This window comes from Tachypleus tridentatus, chromosome 3 (assembly GCF_004210375.1).
Source record: "Tachypleus tridentatus isolate NWPU-2018 chromosome 3, ASM421037v1, whole genome shotgun sequence".
Lineage (NCBI taxonomy): Eukaryota > Metazoa > Arthropoda > Merostomata > Xiphosura > Limulidae > Tachypleus > Tachypleus tridentatus.
The window spans coordinates 74563819-74584694 of record NC_134827.1 but is presented as its reverse complement, the minus strand read 5'-3'; the positions used below and the strand labels follow the sequence as shown (position 1 = coordinate 74584694).

At 34.0% G+C, this 20876-nt stretch overlaps 1 protein-coding gene across 1 annotated transcript in view; it reads left to right on the top strand.

The window, feature by feature from the left end:
- The window catches only part of LOC143247199 (uncharacterized), a 35198-nt gene that overhangs the window by 903 nt on the left and 13419 nt on the right, over positions 1 to 20876 (top strand). Inside the window, exons 2-5 of the mRNA XM_076494867.1 lie at positions 5771 to 9890; positions 13662 to 13765; positions 16515 to 16751; positions 18045 to 18182. Of these exons, the coding sequence (XP_076350982.1) occupies positions 5816 to 9890; positions 13662 to 13765; positions 16515 to 16751; positions 18045 to 18182 (4554 nt within the window). The 5' untranslated portion in view covers positions 5771 to 5815. The remainder of the gene's footprint in view (positions 1 to 5770; positions 9891 to 13661; positions 13766 to 16514; positions 16752 to 18044; positions 18183 to 20876) is intronic.

Below are 20876 nucleotides of genomic sequence, written 5' to 3'. Positions count from 1 at the left end.
GTATAAGTTAAAAGCTTACTGATTAATAGTTTTTGGTTTATTTTTTGTATCATTTTGTAGAGTCCATTTATAAGATTTTAATATTATTAATTTACATTTAGGTTCAGCAAAATGTCAAAAGGGAGAAATTTTCCAGTGTATTTTCATAAAGATTTTTACTGTTATCAATTTTGTATAGTTCAACATTTTGTAAAATATTTTACTTTAAGAAGGGGTAGAAGCATCAAAGTGGAATGAGATTTAATGCATAGTTTAGACAAAAGGTGTTTCTAAGTGTAGTTCATAGTAAGTTATTAGTGGAAAATGGGATGTCCTAGATCATTGTTTCACAGACACAGGTCTGTTACAACAACCTTGTTAGTCTGTGCGATTTAAAAAAAAAAAGAGAGAATAGTGATGGGTAAATTATAATGGTTTTTATTGTGCTTGCATGTTTAGTGGTATATATCGGTTTAGAGGTTTTTATTGTGCTTGCATGTTTAGTGGTATATATCGGTTTAGAGGTTTTTATTGTGCTTGCATGTTTAGTGGTATATATCGGTTTAGAGGTTTTTATTGTGCTTGCATGTTTAGTGGTATATATCGGTTTAGAGGTTTTTATTGTGCTTGCATGTTTAGTGGTATATATCGGTTTAGAGGCTACAAGTTATTCTGTAACATGAAGAATGTTGAGAAATGCTGGTCCAAATGGACCAGGTGCCTTTAAAATGAAATCAAAGTAGCTTTTTAAATATTATATGGTACGATACTCAGCTTGTGTTTTTAATAGATTTGTTATTGACAGGATTTCAGATGTATGATTTGAGTAGTTCTGTCAGCTAAAGGAATTAATATATTTTTTTTAATCATAGCAGTGCATATTTGATGTTAAATATGATAGGACACAATCAGTTATATATATTTATATAAAGTGAAATTTCTGAAATACTATGGCTGTGTGAAAATCAAGCTTGTTTCATTCAGATAATAGATCTAACATAGTGAAAATATTACAAAGGTTTGAAAAGTTCTAGTGATATAAATAAGAAATAGTATAATAAATCTAAATTATGTTTATTTCTTAAAGGATTACATTTACCGTAGCTTCTGGAGCCATAATTAGACATAAGTATGTATGAGTTTATTATTTATGTAATAGTTAGTGTTGCACAAGAATAAAGACAGAATAAAGATGTTTATTGTTAAGGGTGCTCAAAGAGGGGGATCTCATTTGAAAATGTGTTTTTAAGATACACTGTCTGCCAAAATTTTAAGGTCAATGAACGTAAAGAAAAAATATGCATTTTGCATTGTTAGACTCAACCACTTATTTGAGTAAAGCTTCGAAAGATCAAAATAAGAAAAGGGAAAATAAAAATAAAACTTTTTTAGCATTTAATAAGGAAAATGTGAACACTATGAAATTAGTCTAAATACTAGCTGGTCAAAACTTTAAGACCATATCAAAAAGAAGTCCTAAACAGGGTAGGACAAAGTTTAAACTCTGTCAACTTTTTACCTTTTGCCATGTTTTTCCCAGTGTAACACAGGAAATGTTGACAATGCTAATGCTTGAACACAAATGACTAAATTTTGTTATGTGTTTACCGATTAACGCTTTGTTTCAGTATGGTCTTAAACTTTTGACCAGCTAGTATTTAGGCTAATTTCATAGTGTTCACATTTTCCATAGTAAATGCTGAAGAAGTTTTTTATTTTCATCTTTTGAAACTCTACACAAATAAGTGGTTGAGTCTAACAATGCAAAATGCATATTTTTTCTTTATGTTCATTGGCCTTAAGATTATGGCCAGCAGTGTATAAACAAAACTGTATTGCATGGAATATTTTAATTTTCTTCCAAATGTAAGTCTGATGGAGCAAGTTTAGAACTGTAGCCATGTGACTAACTTGAAGTAAGTTGATTAATCGGTTACTGTAGATCAACTATGTTTGATTAACCAGTGAAAACAGCAATCCTTACAATGATGTACATGTTTCCACTGTACAAGTACAATCTAATATTTAAATTACCTTTGATTCCCCTTTGTGGACTCAGCAGATAGCCTGATGCTGCTCTGCTATAAGAAAACACGCATATTCTCTTCATATCATGTAAGAAACACCTTTTGAATGCCAGATTCAACTGGAAACATCAGAGAAGTTTTTCTCATACAACATCTTGTATCAGTATTCTTTGACATTGAGAAGGCTTATGATACAACATGGAGGTATAGCATTTTGCGAGACCTCCATATATATGGGTTACGTGGCCATTTGACCATTTTTATTATAAAGTTTTTAATGGACAGGAGATTCCAAGTTTGTGTGGGTTCGACATTTTCCCATTCTTTGGAGTCTCTCAGGGCTGTGTAAAGAGCGTCACACTTTTCAGTATAAAAATTAATATCACTGAACAACTACCTCTCACTGTTGCAAACGGGCTCTATGTCGACGATTTTCACATCTCATGTCAGTCGTCGAACATGAGGTATATTGAGTGGCAGCTACAGAATGCCCTCAATTGTTTATTGAAATGGACCACAGCAAATGACTTTACCTTCTCTCTTTCTATAACCATTTGCATGCACTTTTGCCACCAACGGGGTATTCATGATCCTGAACTCCATATCGGTGAAGTTGTGCTGCATCTGAGACTAAGTTATTGAGGCTTATCTTTGACCGTAAGCTAACCTTTATACCACACATCAAGCAGCTACGGGTCAAATGTACAAGAGCATTGAACATCCTCCATGACCTCTCTACCACCACTTGGGGAGTGGATCGACATTATATGCTAAAAATATATCGTGCTCTTATTCGATTGAAACTCGACTATGTATCACTGGTCTATGGCTCTGCCAGACCATCTGTCTTAAAGATGCTAGACCCTATTCATCATCAAGGACTTTGGCTCTGCACTGAGGCTTTCTGCATCTTCCCAGTTCAGAGCTTATACATAGTCTCATGAACCTTCCTTGCACCTCTGCCATTTGCAACTGTCTTTACTATATGCTTCGAAACTTTGTTCCTTACAAAAGCATCCCACCTGGGGTTGTATTTTCCTTCCTTGATGGGCCATGCTTTTTCAGACCAGGTAGTCTGCCATTGCTCATTTTGGTCTTCGTATTCAGGTGCAGTTAGATGAATTGGGTTTGTCCTTGGATAACATTGCTGCATCTGCTGGTCAGTCCATCCCACCATGGCTTCTTACAGTCCCCAATCATGACCTATCCATAAGTCATCTGAGAAAAGTAGACATTCCTGATTGGAATTACTCTCTGCTATTTGCTGAACATCTTTCGAACCATCCTTCCATTCCTATTTATACACGTGGTTCGAAATCAAGTGACTGTGTGGGTTCTGCCATGGTTTTTTGTGGTTTGGTGGTTGCTTGCAGAATCTCCTCTACAGCTTCTGTGTTTACTGCTGAACTGTATGCCATTTCTCTTGCCCTGGATCACATAGAAGCTAAGCAGTACTTGAACTGCATGATTTATACTGACTTGCATAGTTCTCTACTGGTCCTGGAACTGCTTCACGTTGGTTCACATCCTGTTCTCACTGATATTCAAAACTGAGTGGCCCATTTCTTTTTAACATGTACTTTTATCCAGTTTTTCTGGATACTGGGCCATGTTGGTATTCGTGGGAATAAACTCGCTGACACTGCAGCTTAGTCTATCTGCTTTGGCACTATCACTGCTGTGCCTGTCCCATACATGGACTATGGTTCTGTATTCAAGGCTCTGTTTTAAAAATTACAGTAATCCCTCGCTGATCTAGTGTTAATCACCTTTATACCTATACTAATTAATAACCTAATATCCACCTGCAACACCCCCTACAATCCAGTATGTGTTTATACTCTCATCCCTAAGACGTATCCGTCAATGATCACATTCAAACACTCTCTCTTACTTAATCTGAGGATGACCTAGGAACATCGAAACATTGTTCTCTCCTTATCAGTAAAAGTGTTAACACCCATACCAGCCATTCTGAGATAGTGTTAATCAAATAACGTTTTCATCATCATTGAAGTTATAATGTTTTTAGTTAAACCATACTACAGTTGCAGTGAAATTAATTTAATAATTAAGTAGTTGTTTAGCTTGTGTTGTTTGAATAGTATAAGCATATGCCATAAACGGTAATTTTTTTAAGCTTACCTAATATAATTACCATTTGATTAAAATTGATGAACACAGTTAGCAAACCTTATGCTTGTTTGTTGGTATATTAAAATTGTAATGAAATGTTTGTTACTTGTTCAACCCATCTCTATCAAAGATAATGGATTTAATTACTAAAAGTGTTATGTCATTTAAACCAGTTGCTTATTGTTGTAGAAATGTTGCATTCAGCTACATTTGTTCTGGTAATCATCAATGCTCATGCAATTCATTATGTAGATTTCTACTTAATCACAGGTGAGTAAAATGGTAATATTCTTCTAGCTTAGGTAGTTCAGCAATATTAATAATTGGAAATGGTAATTTCAGTTAATTATTTTTGCAACAATCAATTTATTCATAATAATGATTATTTCATTGTTGGATAGAATAATAAATAATAGTAGTAATTGGAAATACTAATTTTAATTAATTGAATAACTGGAAGCATTATTTCTAATTAGTTGACTGTTTTCATAAAATATTTATATTTTAATTGTAATTGTGACAAACTGTTTAGTTTTCATGATTGTTATTGCTCTGATATGTAGTTGATGAAATCAATTGTATCAAAACCTGAGTTTAGCACTAAAAGTCTGTTTTTACTTCAAGTTTGTTGAGGTTGAGTTGGCTGATTTGGTCTAGTGATTTGGATGAATTTGTGAGTACTTTTTGATTTGAAGATCATGGGTTTTTTTTTCCCATTGCCACCCAAACTTACTTGCACTGTCTTTGATGTAGGAATGTTAGTAAGGAAATCTGTTGTATAATGTGCTAGCTAGGGCATTTAAGCCATTACATCTGTTTTCTGTTGCTAGTAACAAAGGTAATAGAATTTTAGTAAATATTAACTGTATTTACATGCATTAATTACAACTTAAGAGTTGTTTTCTCCCAAAAATGATTGATTAGACCTGATTTGATCTCTTTATATTGAAAAAAATACTTGTTGGAAAAGATTCAGAGAACTACTTTTATGATTATAGAGTTGGAGAGGTAATTCTATGGGGCAAGGTTAATGTCTATCACACTTTATCATGAGAAAATAAGGTTAAGAGGTGATCTTGTGTGGATTTACAATATTATTCTTGTGATTGATTGGATGAAAGCCTTTGATTTTGTTGTCCTATGTCCTGGGTAAAACAGAATGAGAGAACACAAGTTTAAGATTTTGTAAAGAAAAGATAGGCATAATTTAAAATTGTCAAGTTGCTGAATTCCTTAAAATTATCTGTATGTTATATTAATATGTAATATTTGTAATTATAGGACAGCAATCTTAACAAAAAAGTTGAAAATATATATTAAGGCAAATTTAAATTTCTGAAATAGTTTGTGTGATAATGTTGTTCATCATGCTTAATTGCTGGTAACTTGTATTTTACATTACACAGAAACATGGTTAATAGTTGAAGCAATGTGAATATGAGATTTTTAGAATGATGTTCCAATACTTGCAAATGTGTAATTGACATATTTACCAAATGCAAGTCCTTGATGTATTATTGTTCTACTAAAATAATAAATATTTCTCCTTTTATTAGTTTGTACAATAGACATGGTTGTGTTAAAAAATTCCAGGCTCCATTATCTTAAATGATAATGTTTATTTCTAGGTCCCCAGTGAAGAATCGGAGGTTTTGGATCATCTTTAGGACATAATGGACCCATCTACCTGGTCTGCCTATACACAACATTACTCTAGACTAGGCAGTACTGTGACTTCTGCTGCATCTTTCTCACAACAAGCTCAACTGAGTGAATTCGGATTGTCATCTACGTTATCACGTCAAGATCATGTTGGAGGTTACAGTGCAGGAACAACTCCCCACCCTTTTCTTCTAGCACCTCATCCAGGATTAAACCCACCACAACCACCTAATCATGTTGAAGCGTCATTCAATTCTGCCAATATTTTGTCTTCTGGATACGAACATAACCTTCTTTCTGCTCAATTTCAGTCTGCTGCAGCAAAGGGCCATTTTACTGGACTGCCAACAGGAACAGGGTTTTTGAAAGCAGCTCACAAAGAACCAGACTTGAGTGATCTTCGAGGAGGGTTTGCTCATCGTGGAATGACTCCAAATCACATGGGTGCTGGTGCCAACATGGCAGCATCTATGACAGGAACTACTGGAATTGGATCTGGAGCACTGTTTAATCCACATGTAGCTGCTGCTTCATGGAGACATTCAAATATTGTTAGTCCTGCTGGAAATCCTTTTGGATCTTTCTCCTCAGAAACAGTTATGTCAAGATCTCTTGCAGTTGAGAACAGTACAGACAAACTTCAGTCTCAAGTGAACAAGTCTCCCCGAGGATCCATTGGAGGACAACTGAATGATCAAGACTTAGTTCAGACGTATAGGAATATTTTGCCTTCACCAGCTCGTCCTTCCTCCTCATTAGTGGATTCCCAGAATACCTACTCTTCTCCCCTAACAAGACAGGCAGATTCGTACTTGAATAGTGTAGCAGAATTATATGCTTCTAAACCAGATTTTCGTGCTTATTCATCAAGTTCAATGATTCCAGCATCTCATAATTTAGTTTCTCAGCCATCTTACTCCAATTCTACGTATGCTCCTTTAGATCTTCATATGGAAAAACAAAATGGATATGATACGCAATCGGAACAAAAAATGACAGATGGTACAACTGATAAAGAGTCATTCTTACCAACAACAAGTGTAATTGTTAGCCCTCAATTTCACCATATACAGACTCAGAGACAAGGCCCTGTAACTAATGGGTCTGGCTCAGAAGAAACGAATGGTAATGGAGAAACACTTATGCCTCAAAATGTTCAGAGCATTCATTCATCAAACTCTTCAAAACATCAGCTTGGAAATAGCCCAAACTTTAATGAAGAGCACATTTTTAATTTTGGGAATAACATGCAAGAACATTCACCTTTTGCATCATCTGCACCTCCTTCATCTAAAAGCCATTGTTCTTCAGGTTCAGCAACACAAGACTATAGTCCACAAAATACTTCACCTGTTATGCAATCAACATATCCGCCCATGAGCACACCAACGCAAGCACCAACTCCGGTTCACCCTTCTCCTTCAGTGTCTGTTGGGCAAGCCTATATTCCAAATTCTTTTGTTTCTAGTCATGAGGATGCCACTGCCATATACTCTTCTGTTATTACTCAAGCTGGCACCATATCTTCAAATCAGACCAACTTTTCAGCTCAAAGTGATCCTTCTTCCTCTCCAAAATCTCATTATAATGGAGAGCATACAGCTATTTCTCAATCTTCAGTTGAAAGCAACCATCTGGATATGAGTGAACAGGCATTCTTTGATCAGCTACAGAATCAGATGCATTCTCATAATGTGGAAGAAAACTGTGTTCTTGATGTTGTTAGTACTCCTCTTGGTTCTGATAGCCAGATTGGTGTTGGTGCTTCCAGAAATCTAATGGAAGAAGATCACAATATGGTACACAGAAATGTACACACAGAGGATCAAGATTCTCCTCTGTGTTCCATGAATAGTGCTCTTGGAATGGATGAAACAAGAACACAGTCAGCAAGTATCCAGATGAATTCGATGTTGAATGGACCACAGCCACTTCGCCCACACATGCATCAATTTACTAACATGATGTCAGCCGAAGAAAGGATGAAAGTTTATGATTTTGATGAGGCACTTGAGCCAGTTACCAATCAACCAGATAATTTTCAGGTGACAGGTTTTGAAAGAAAACCTGGCAAAAGAGGAAGACCAAAAGGTAGAAAAAATTTCAAAAAACGCAAAACTAAAAAAAGCCCTGCATGGGAACTAACCTCAGAAGATTACATGCAGCTGAAAGAAGCACAGAAAAGTTGGACACATACTCAAAGGTCTTTAAATGGTTTAATTACACAGAATGGTATCAGTGAAAACCCTTTTCTGCAGACTTCTGACACAACAGTGTCAATATCACAGCAAAAAAGACCAACTGATCATTTACCTCAACATCATTCATCCTCTAGTATGAATAATTTGCCAATACAGTTTGGTAGCTCTTACCAACAGTCAAATTTGGACATTCCTGTATCAGCTTTTGAAGATAATGTAGTCCATTTTTCAAAAGATACTTTTCAAGGGATCCCGGCATCTCTAAATCCCAATACTGATCAGCGTAACAGTTTCAGTTTTAGTGGCCAAGGAGCTCAGTCAGTACCCATGGATGTTACAATGTCTACTTTACAAAGGGAAGCTGACCAAGAAGCACTTCGTGTGTCAATAGATGAGCTTGCTTCTGCACTGGAAGCATCAGAACAGAATAACCAGACGTCCATTTCATCTGGTAGGATTGATGATTCTCTTCCAGTTCTCCAACATGGAGCAGGACATGCAGGAATTAGTGAAAGTCTCTTTAATTCCAATAGTTTTGATTTAAGTTCTTCTTTTGGAAAACCTTCAATCAGCACATCATGCAGTGATGCAGTTCTCCATTCGTCTTCTGTTGACATCCCATCATTTGGCTTTCAAAAGGATGCCTTTTCCATTGATGACAGAGGTGTAGGCATAGAAATGAAGACTTCAAATGGCTTTAGAAATGATGGTAAAAAGACTTCAGCACAGGACTCTTCTGGCTTGACTCTTCCATCTTTTCGTGTTCATTCTGTCAAAAAAAGCAGTGATAATGTAGATTGCCATGACATTTGCCAGGATTGGAGCTTAGAAACCAGTGAACTTAGTAAGTCCTTTCAAAAAAATATAAACCATTGTGAGGGATCTTCTGAAACTAGGTATGAACCATTTTCAGTTAATTTGACTTCATCTCTTCAAACATCAACAGTGGATGAAGATAAGATTAACAAGTCACTCCCAAGTATTACAGATGATTTGGGATTTCTTGACTTTCCAATGAAAACAGATAAAAAATCAGACTCTGGAAAACCTGGTGCATTTGGTGGTTTTTTTAAAAGTTTCCTTAGTTTTCTTACAGATAAAACAGAAGACATCCCTGGAAGTGCTTCTTTTGGAAAAAGAGGAATTGCATGTGGAAGAGGACGAGGACGGAGAGCAAGGGGAAGAGGACGTTCTCTGAATAGTTCTTTCTCATCAAATACAGCTGGAGAACAATTTTCTGTTTATGAATCAGGACTTTCTGTTTCAAGAAAAAATGAATCAAGTGGAAAAGACAGAAGCTTGTCTCCAGTCACAGGTAACCTAGCCGGAGATTCTTCTTTGTCTTTTGACAGCTCAGATCTCCAGAAAATGGTTGTTCCAAATCCAGAAGCTCCATCTTTTTCATCAGATGAAGAGGATAATGCCAGTCAAGGCATTGCCAGTTCTGTAGCACAAGCACTTCGTCACCTCTCAAATGAAACAGAAAGCACTTCACATTCACTAAAAATTAACCAGTACTGTACTTCATTGGCATCTGGTAATTTTGTTGGGAAAACACAAGCAGCAAGTTGTGTACAGTCTTCTATGAAAAAACAATCTTTAGGTTTTACTGAAAAAAAAAGAGGAAAAGATTTAAACTATCTCTCAAAGCATTTTACAGTCTCTCGTGGAAGAGGGCCAATTTCAAATACACGAGTAGTTGGACGAAAGTATCAATTTTTTAATTCTACTGTCAGAAGAAAACGTGGAAGACCTCCCAAACCAAGACCAATGGTTTATGGTAACATACCAGGTGGAGAAGCAAATGTTCCTAGGGAAAATCACTGTCTACATAGTACTGAAAAAAAAACTTTGGTTCAACAATCTTTGGCAGATGGACCACAGGGTGAGTATGGAAACTTGTAAATAATCTTTTATTATATATTTTGGTTCATATTTTCTTTGCAGAGATATAAGGTTATCTTTGGACTGAACATTAACATTCATAATATATGGGCAAATATGTATTTTTGTTATTTAAATTATTGAAATGCATATAAATGAGTTAACTGAAATTAAATACACTACAATAAATCCACCTGATATAACTTTATCAGTTGTATGTAAATACACTACAACGAATCTACCTGATATAACTTGATATCAGTTGTAGATTATGACATCACAAATTTAAAAATTTAAATTGATTGGCATTACAGAACACAGAAGATTATAAAAGATCAAGAAAGTTGGTAATACAAGAAATTAGGATAACCAAAAGGATGTATGAAACAAAATTAGCTGGAAACATAAAAATCAACAGTAAATATTTTTAGGTGCATTAGGAGTAAAAATGTTAGGATGGGTATAGGACTATTCAGGGATGATACAGGAAGGCTACTATCTTATGATTAGGAAATGGTTAGGTTATTAAATTCTGCTTTTTCTTCACTTTTTACTTATGAAGACTTTAGTAGTCCTCATCTTGAACAACTGATAGATGAAGACAGTTGAACAAGACAGTCATATAAATTCTAAGCTTGTTAAAATAAAAATTGGGAAGTTTAGAGAATCATACAGATCCTGGGAGGTTTTAAAGAGGTCAAGAATTGGATATGTGAGCCATTTGTTACAATATTTGTTTTTTGTAAGTCCTTGAACAGTGGACAAGTACTAACAGATTGGAAATTAGTTACTGTCACTCCTGTAGATGACCGTAAGAGTGTAGATTTGGTGTATCTGGATTTTCAGAAAGTTTTTGACAAAGTGACACATGAAGGCTTACAGAGAAACTTATTTCTGTAGGTGTGGAGGATAAGTTACCTAATTGGATAGAAGAGTGGTGTGATGGAAGACAGCAGAGAGTTGTTATATATACAGTCCAATCAAACTGGATTAATGTCACAAGTGGGGTGCCTCATGGCTAAGTCTTAAGACCATTGATCTTTTTGGTTTACACCAATAACACAGATGATGGAATGGTCAATAAAATACTTAAATTAACAGATGATATTAATGTCTTTAGTTCTATTAGCTATGAATATGATGTTACTGGTTTACACAAGGATTTATATCATTTAGTGAGTTGCATGAATAAATGGCACTTTAGTTTTAATTATAATAAATGTAAAATAATGAATCTGGGTTATCATAATTTTATTATACATATATTTTGTATGGGAATAACCTTAACAGTGTTATGAAAGAAAGCAATCTTGATGTATTGGTTGATCAGTTTCTAAAGCCATCCAAGCAGTGTGCTATTGTTAGTGGTAGGGGAAATAGGATTTTAGGTTATATGCATAGAAATATTGAAGACAAATTTAAAGAGGTTATAATTTTATTGTATAGGTTACTGGTTAGGCCACACTTGTAATATCATGTTCAGTCTCAGGCTCCTTATCTTAGAAAAGACATTGAACTGTTGGAAAGGGTTCAGAGGAGAACTACTAAAATAGTACCTGAGCTGGAGGGTGTGTTAGATGAGTAGAGATTAATATTCTTAAAATAATTTTCTCTTGAAAGAAAAAAAAAAGGATCTGATTGAAGTGCTTAAGATTGTTAAAGGGGTTGATAATTTTGGTGTATCAACATTTTTAGTACTTAACAACAGAAAGTACAGAAGTTGGAGACAATTATAGATTTGGGCAAAGGAGAAACCAACTTCAGCTAAGACAGTTTTGTTTTTCAGAGAGGGTGTTTGGTGTATGAAATGGGACACCTTGGGATATTGTTTCGGCAGTAAATTTGAGTGAGCTTAAAAGAAAGATATATGAATGATAAGGGTTAGCTTTAAATTATTTGTACATATATTTAATAGTTTTAGTTTTGCTCAGAGGATAGGACAGCCAAGATAGACCAACAGGTCCCTTGTTGTTTCCAAGCTTTGTTATTGTTTCTTCCTAGCATTAGACTGCATCTTTTGTTACTTATTTTTACAGAATTTTTTACTGTCACACTCATAATTCTATAGGTACATCTTTCTGATATGTATACTTTCCACTAGATACAGGATACAGGCTATATCTACTTCATGAATTTTGACAAATTTCTCATACTTGTACAGATAAAATCAGTTATGTAGGGGTAATAGTGGAGGTATGTTCGACTTTGAGAAGTGTATTTAATGTCGCAAGAAGTCTTCTAGGTCAAAACTTGTGTGACTGACTTTTAAAGGTCTTAGTCATGCAGATAGGGTTCTGCATGCATTTTTTTTTAAATCCTTGCATTGGTTCTACGTATATTTTTTCTTTTGTAGAACATAAATTTGTTTTCTCTAAAGACAATTGGGTTTAATACCCAGTTATTTAGATGTGATAAACTGGTGTAATTGAAAATAATATCCAACTGAAATCAGTGTTCTGGCAAAGAAATATTTATAGCAAAGGGTCACTGAATTTAATAGTAATTTCATATTCAAAGTGAATTTGTGAATTTGTTTTCCACCATAAAATACTTAGCAAATAAAAAGCATTGTATACATGGAGAATTATTATATATAATGGTAATATACATGAAAATGTTTTCAGTCTTAAATATTTGATATTAAAATCTGTAGGTAAGTGCATATATCAGTTTTCATTAAAGTCCAAGGTTAAATTTGTACAAAGAGTTTAGACTTGATGTTTTATACACTACCATGGTTCCATTAAATAATTAGAAAATTAAAAAAGTGCAACTATGAATGCTAGTAATTACTACCCTATTTAATTTGTTTTATAATTAATGTAGTTGGATTTGGAAACACTTCCATTTTAAAATAGTTCTATGTCAGTTAATCTTTATCTTATTGAAAATATCTAGTTGATAAAAAATTAGGGTGTCCATGAATGAACACTAGATCCAACAGTTGATGACAATTGTGACATATTTTCTCCTGAAAGTGGTGCCAGTCTGTTGCAAGTTACCACCTTTTTATGATAGTAACTGTTTTACTGTGAGGTAGACTGAAGCCCATATGGGAAATGTTCTGTTCAAGGACAAAGAGTAGGCATGAGCAAGCTTCAAACCTGCAAAATTTTGATTAGAAATAAAATCATGCTAATTCCAGTTCCTAAAAGTATTTAACTTCATTATTAAGACTGAAGCATTAAGATTTTGACTTTCCATCATAGATTATTTTTAGTTAGAAGGGATGTGTGGATAAGTTGCATGTGATAGTTCACAGTTTTAAAATCTGTATATATATTTTTGAAAATATTTTCATAGCATTTTTTACCTTTTAAACTTAATGAATAAGTGTTAGGTTTGTTTCTTTGCCAAGTATATTAAATAATAAATTTTAATTAAAATCAGAGTGTAATGAGCAATATAAACACAAGTTTTTACCTGAAAAACAAGATAACAAGGGCTTTTCCCAGTATGAGTAATATATTTTTTGTAATCTTGTTGAGAAAATTTTTTACGTAGAGGAGCAAACAACGTTTCGACCTTCTTCGGTTGTGTATATTTTTCTCTACAAGTGGGTTTTCTCGACAACACTGAAGGTTTAAACTGCCTCTTCCATTATAAGCTAAATTAGTCTTTTTTTTTATGTTGCATGACATTTTGTTTTTAAATTTAATGATAATGGAAAAATTTGACTAACAGTTCTTTTAGGTTCCAGTGTCTAGTTGCCTTTGGCTGGACTTTCCTTAACTGATGATGTTTGGATTAGTATTATATTTGTTTATTATAGATGAGAAAAACAGTACAGATCCTGGAGATCCAAAAACTACAACAGGTAAAGGGGAAGACCAGGATGATTCAGATTCTGATCCTATCTGGATGCCATCTGCTAGAGTAAGCTGGTCTGGTCAGCTCAAACTTACGTTTAAAATATCTCAAGACTGAGTTTTGTTGTTACCTTACTATGTGTACAATTATCTCAGGACTGACATTTGTTGTTACCTGACTAGATGGTAGAATTATCTCAAGACTGACATTTGTTGTTACCTGACTAGATGGTAGAATTATCTCAGGACTGACATTTGTTGTTACCTGACTAGATGGTAGAATTATCTCGACTGACATTTATTGTTGCCTGAGTGGATGGTAGAATTATTTTACATAAAGGTTATTATGTACTTCTAATTATTACTTTATTTGCTTTAACTTATTACCAGACTATGGAACAGTAAGAGTATATTAGACAACTAAACTTAGAATAAAATATATATTTGTACAAGAAAGCTTAAAAAGATGTGCAAAAGTTTGTAAATCCAGAATTAAAACAGAAAAACTTGAGAAGGATAAACATTACTCTCATCTGATTTGTTTATTTTGTTTAAAATGGTTTTGTGCTTTTTGTTAGCTATTACATGTCTTCAGTTTTATTTTTTCTAAAGATGAGTGCTTATTAATACCTGATTTCATGTCCTACCAGTTGTTTTGGTTCCCTGCTGGTACAGTGTTAAGTCTACGGATTTACAACGCTCAAATCGGGTTCATTTGCCTGATGTGGCTTTGCAATAAAAAAAACACACATGCACCAGTTGTTTTGATTATGACCTTGTCCAGGTAGTTCAGATTTGAAACCTGCTTCTGAATTTTAATTTTGGCAGTGGTTTAGGCTGTTTTTCTTTTCTCTTTAAAATCATATTTACATTTATTCTACTTAGAACAGGATTCTTTATGTTTTTACAGCAGGCCTTGACAGATATTTTCAGGTCAAGGTGCCAGATCAGATATATATAAAAAAAGTTACAGAACGTTTTTGGATTCAGTTGTGTGATTCTAGCACAGACATGGTTTTACACTAAAAACAAAGGGTTCATTATTAAATTGTATTATACAAGATACCACATTATACCACTTCAGTATATGTGATTATTAAAATAGACTAAACTGTAACTTGTAATGAATGAAAACAAAGTAAAAATAATCACAGCTATATCAGTAGGCTAAGCATGTTGTTTCAGGATATGTTTAATCTGTTAATCACTATATAATGATGAGCCTAAAATAAATTCACTAGTGTTTGTATCAGGAAGTGGGGACCATATTTATTTACTTTCAAAGCAATGAGTGTATGCTGACAATCACATGGTATCAACAACCACTTGATAATATTGCCTCATCTGAGTCTAAACTTGCACACGAATTGGTTGTATTGAGAGAAAGAAAAATAAAATGGTGCAAAATTAGTAACATGTTATGTAACAACAGCACATCAATACTGAAAAAACAAAGTGCTGGATCCACCATTAAAATGCTAGAACAAAGTTTGATTTAGAACTCGAAGAATGCCAAAATACTTCTGTACTTCCCTCAAAAGAGTCCAGAACTCTTCGAGATTTGAGTTCTATGTAGCATATATGCATGAATAAATAAAATTTTTAATAGCTATTGTACCCACTATTTGTCAAGTCCTGTTTTACAGTATGCTTTGTTCTTTTCTGTATCTTCTGTGTGGTTAAAGCTTCATAACATTATTCTGTTGTAGATTGTTCATTTTATCTGGATACAGATCTTTCTTCTTCCTTTCAGCCTCTCATTCCATTTTCTTTTATAATTTTGTTTAAATTCAGTGTTAGCTTTTTGTGTATCAACCTCTGTGTCTTAAGTCATTTATTATCAAGGACCTTACTGTTGTATCCTAATTTTATTTTTGCCATCGTGGACCTTACTGTCATATCCTACTTTTATTTTTATTATCAAGGACCTTATTGTCATATCTTACTTCCAACTTTTATTACAAAGGACCTTCTTGTCATATCCTAATTTTATCTTTATAATAAAGGACTTTATTGTCATATTCTAATTTTATCTTTATAATAAAGGACCTTGTTGTCATATCCTAATTTCATCTTTATTATCCAAGGACCTTCTTGCCATATCGTAGTTTCAACTTTTATAATGAGGGCTTATGTGTTTCCTAATTTCATCTTTATTATCAAGAACCTTACTGTTATATCCTAGTTTCATCTTTATTATGGAGGGCTTATGTGTTGTTTCTTAACTTCAACTGCGTGTCTTGCCTTGACACTGGTAATGTAGTCCTGATGTTCCTTTCAAAATTTTGAGTAACAGCCACAAGGTGATAATGTTAACACCAGAGAATTGTTTATTACACACTTCTTGCCATTGTAGGTTTATTTCCTCAATTGTAAGGCAAATGCAGCTGAAATTCAGATTTTTAATCAACTGTATTTTCACTTTTTTTTTACCAACAAAGGCTAAAAACGACCTGTTTTTTCTCTGAAATGTTAGTGCTTTAGTTCTTCGAAGTTTTCAGCCTTCTGTGTTGAATATTTTGGTTTTTTTCTGAAAGCTCAGAAATTAATGCTATAGCTTGAACACTAGTAAATAATCCCTTGTTGTTGTGTCAAGTTAATACTATTATAGTTTTGTAAGTGCAGAAATTATACTTTCTTTATACATGTATCAATTTTGGTATTTGACAGAGAAATTTTGAGAAAATAATTCTTGACTATGAATTTTGTTCATCTTTAATTGCTTTAGTGAGTATAAAAAATATCTGTGGTTCAATTCTTTATAATAAAAGAGTATTCAAAAAATAGTTATTTATATATGTTTCTGTGTGTTTTAGTATCATGGAAGAGGAAATCGGGGACGGGGTAGGGGAAGAAGAGGGATGGGAAGACGGCCTGGGCGGCGATCAGTGCTGTGTAAGAATGATATTGACCTGGACGCTCATGATGGTAAACGCACGTTTTCAGAAACTGAGACAAAACTTAGTGAAGAAAAAGTAGAACAACAGATAAGGCACAGCTCGAGATATTCTCGTCGTAGTAAGCAACAGGAAGTGAGAGAGTGCTTGTATCGAGTAAGTGAAAAATTATACTGCTTTTTGCTTTTTATGTATTTCAGTAAGTGTTTATACATTTGAAGTAAGTGCTTGAATTACTTCTGAAATTACATATGCCTGTAAAAATTATGCCTGTGTGTAATAGTTAAAAATTGAAAAGGAAATTTAAATAATCCATATGAATTAAAATAATGTTTATCTTTCAAAATTAATGGTTTCAGATATATGTTTTTATGAATTTCTGTTTGTAAATCACTGAAGTAATATTATGTGAACCAGCAAGTTCTGTTTTTTTTTAATTAGATGGTATTTGAGTGTAGTTAGATTTTCTGTGTGTGTGTATGTATTAAGTACATTTAGGTTTAACACTTAGGCAGCAGAAATGTGAAAAATCAGAGCTGTAAAAAATGAAAGGGCTGTACATGAACTGTTAGATAAGATGATAAAGAGATATCCTATTTGAACAGCATTCCCTATTTTTCTAGAACTGACCTTATTCTGTTGAAAGTATTTAACTTTTGAATGTGACTAAATCTTTAAAATTGTGATTCATTCAAAACCATTTAGTTTGAATGACACATAAAATCTTCAAAATATTATCAATGAACGTTTTGGGATTGGATATTTTGGAACTCAAATAGTTCAATGTAGTCTTTTTTTTGCATCTCAGGATATTTATGTTTTACGAGGCTTCATTATTTGAAGATCTCAAGTTCAGTTCACCAAACTACTAATCTTGGCTTTACTATGGTAACTCAATTTGATCTGATGATGAGAGGGAAAGCAACTACATTGCAAGAAGTAGGTGCGAGTCTTTTGGAAATAATGTGTATTGTGTTTACTTACAGTAAATATTGGTATACTCCAGTAATGTAAGAACAGTGGACATCTGTTACTGTCCTTGCTGTAACAGGTTGTTGAATCTTTAAATATGTGTATAATGCCAAGATTTCTTAAAATTAAAACTCATGTGACTTTCAAAGAGAAGTTTTCAAATCAACTATTATAAAAGAGGAATTCCAAATGACATGAGAGGAGTGCACAAGATGACACCCCATGATAAGGTGTCAGCTCATGAGTTATTCAAGTCTCATGTTCTAGGAATATATACAACATTGTACAGTATAGGAGCTATGTGACTTCAGATTTTTCTGTTGTATATATGGTGTGTATTTATTAGAAGCTGTTACTTTTGGCCCTCATCCACCTTCTGAGCCACTGCTTGATGGTTTTGTTAGATTGCAAATATTATAATGCATTTGAGAAAGGGATAAACAACTCTCTAATATATATCATTTCTTTCTCTTGTAGCCTGGGGACTTCATCTTATCAAGTGGTTATGAAATAGATAAACATCCTCCATTGTGGAGAATAGAAGGGAAGTCCTTGCTTCAGAGGTTTGAAGCATATGAAGCTGATGGAAAAGTCCTGTACCGAAATTCTTCTTCTGTAAGTGAATTTATTCAAAGTTCTCTTTTGAACAATACTTAGTTATATTTAAACTTCAGTGTAAGTGCTTGACATTTGAAGAAATTTTATTTATGCTTTAGGCACAGCTCACCATATGTTAGTAATGGGACCATCATTAAATGTGTACCTGTGTACAACTTGACAACTTGCCATGTGTTAGTAATGAGCCCATCACTAAATGTGTACATGTGCACAACTTGAGAACTCAAAATGTGTTAGTAATAGGACCATCATTAAATGTGTATGTGATGACTCACCATGTGTTAGTAATGGAACCATCATTAAATGTGTATGTGACAACTTACCATGTGTTAGTAATCGGACCATCATTAAATTTGTACGTGACAACTCACCATGTGTTAGTATTGGGATCATCATTAAATGTGTACAGGTGCACAACTTGACACGTGTGAGTAATGGGACCATCATTAAATGTGTACATGTGCACAACTTGACAACTTGCCATGTGTTAGTAATGAGACCATCACTAAATGTGTACATGTGCCTAATTTGACAACTCACCATGTGTTAGTAATAGGACCATCATTAAATGTGTGCATGTGCACAACTTGAGAACTCAAAATGTGTTAGTAATAGGACCATCATTAAATGTGTACATGACAACTCACCATGTGTTAGTAATGGGCCCACCATTAAATGTGTACGTGTGCACAACTTAACAGCTTACCGTGTGTTAGGAATGGGACCATCATTAAATGTGTACGTGTCAACTCACGACGTGTTAGTAATGGGACCATCGTTAAATGTGTACGTGACAACTCACCATGTGTTAGTAATGGTACCATCGTTAAATGTGTACAGGTGTACAACTTGACAACTTGCCACGTGTTAGTACTGGGCCTACCATTAACTGTGTATGTGCCAACTCACCATATGTTAGAAATGGGGCCATTGTAAAATGTGTACATGTGTACAACTCACCATATGTTAGAAATGGGGCCATTGTTAAATGTGTACGCGTGTACAACTCAATATGTGTTAGTACTGGGCCTACCATTAAATGTGTATGTGCCAACTCATCATGTGTTAGTAAAGGGATCATCATTAAATTTGTACTTGACAACTCACCATATGTTAGAAATGTGGCCATTGTTAAATGTGTACGTGTGCACAACTTAACAGCTTACCATGTGTTAGGAATGGGACCATCATTAAATGTGTACGTGTCAACTCACGATGTGTTAGTAATGGGACCATCGTTAAATGTGTACGTGACAACTCACCATGTGTTAGTAATGGGACCATCGTTAAATGTGTACGTGACAACTCACCATGTGTTAGTAATGGGACCATCGTTAAATGTGTACGTGACAACTCACCATGTGTTAGTAATGGGACCATCGTTAAATGTGTACGTGACAACTCACCATGTGTTAGTACTGGGACCATCGTTAAATGTGTACAGGTGTACAACTCACCATGTGTTAGTACTGGGACCATCGTTAAATGTGTACAGGTGTACAACTTGCCACTTGTTAGTACTGGGCCCATCATTAAATGTGTACAACTCACCATGTGTTAGTACTGGGCCTACCATTAAATGTGTATGTGCCAACTCATCATGTGTTAGTAAAGGGATTATCATTAAATTTGTACTTGACAGCTCACCATATGTTAGAAATGGGGCCATTGTTAATTGTGTACATGTGTACAACTCACCATGTGTTAGTTCTGGGCCCATCGTTAAATGTGTACATGTGTACAACTTACCATGTGTTTGTAATGAGACCATCACTAAATGTGCACATGTGCCTAATTTGACAACTCGCCATTTGTTAGTGATGGGACCATCATTAAATGTGTATGTGTGTACAACTTGACGACTCACCATGTGTTAGTAATGGGACCATCATTAAATGTGTACATGTCAACTCACCTTGTGTTAGTAAAGGGATCATCATTAAATGTGTATTTGGCAACTCACGATGTGTTAATAATGGGACCATGATTAAATGTGTACAAGTGTACAACTTGACAACGGAGAACACATTATTTTTCTTTAGTGAAGATAGCTTACAGCATTGTGCCACACACATTCATGACCAAGTCATCTGTTTGTAAGATGTATGAAGGAAAATGTCACTGATGAGAATTTTAAAATACAGTTGTTTGAAAAATTTTGATTTCTTTGGTATTTATACTAAACCAGCTAAGTTTATTGGAAGTAAAACCTTTAATTTTTCACAAAAAACACGTGAAAGTCTTAGAGAATATCAACATGTTGGCATTTTGATTTCTTGTGTATTTAGTAATTTGTGGTTTCCTAACTTGTTATGAAACAAACAAAACCCATTTCTTTGTAGGTATTTAGATGAATGTTAAATGTACCACTATCAGAGGTTGCCAGGCCTAGTTTTGTAATTATGTATATTTACATTAGTTTTCTTAACTGATTTTCAAGAATGGGATATTAAGAAAGTTTTCTTAAATCAGAAGTTTCCTAAACTTGTCAGTAAGTTTTGGTTTATGAATTCAATTTTTAATTTTTTTAATTTTATTTTTTTGAGGGAAAAAATTGATTCTGTTGCATGGTTAGTCTTGTATTTAATTTGTATTACATATTTTAAGAACAAAGAAAAATTCTTGAACGTATGTTTAGGTGAAATAATTTATTATACTGCTGGTTAATATATATTCATTGTTTTTGAAAAC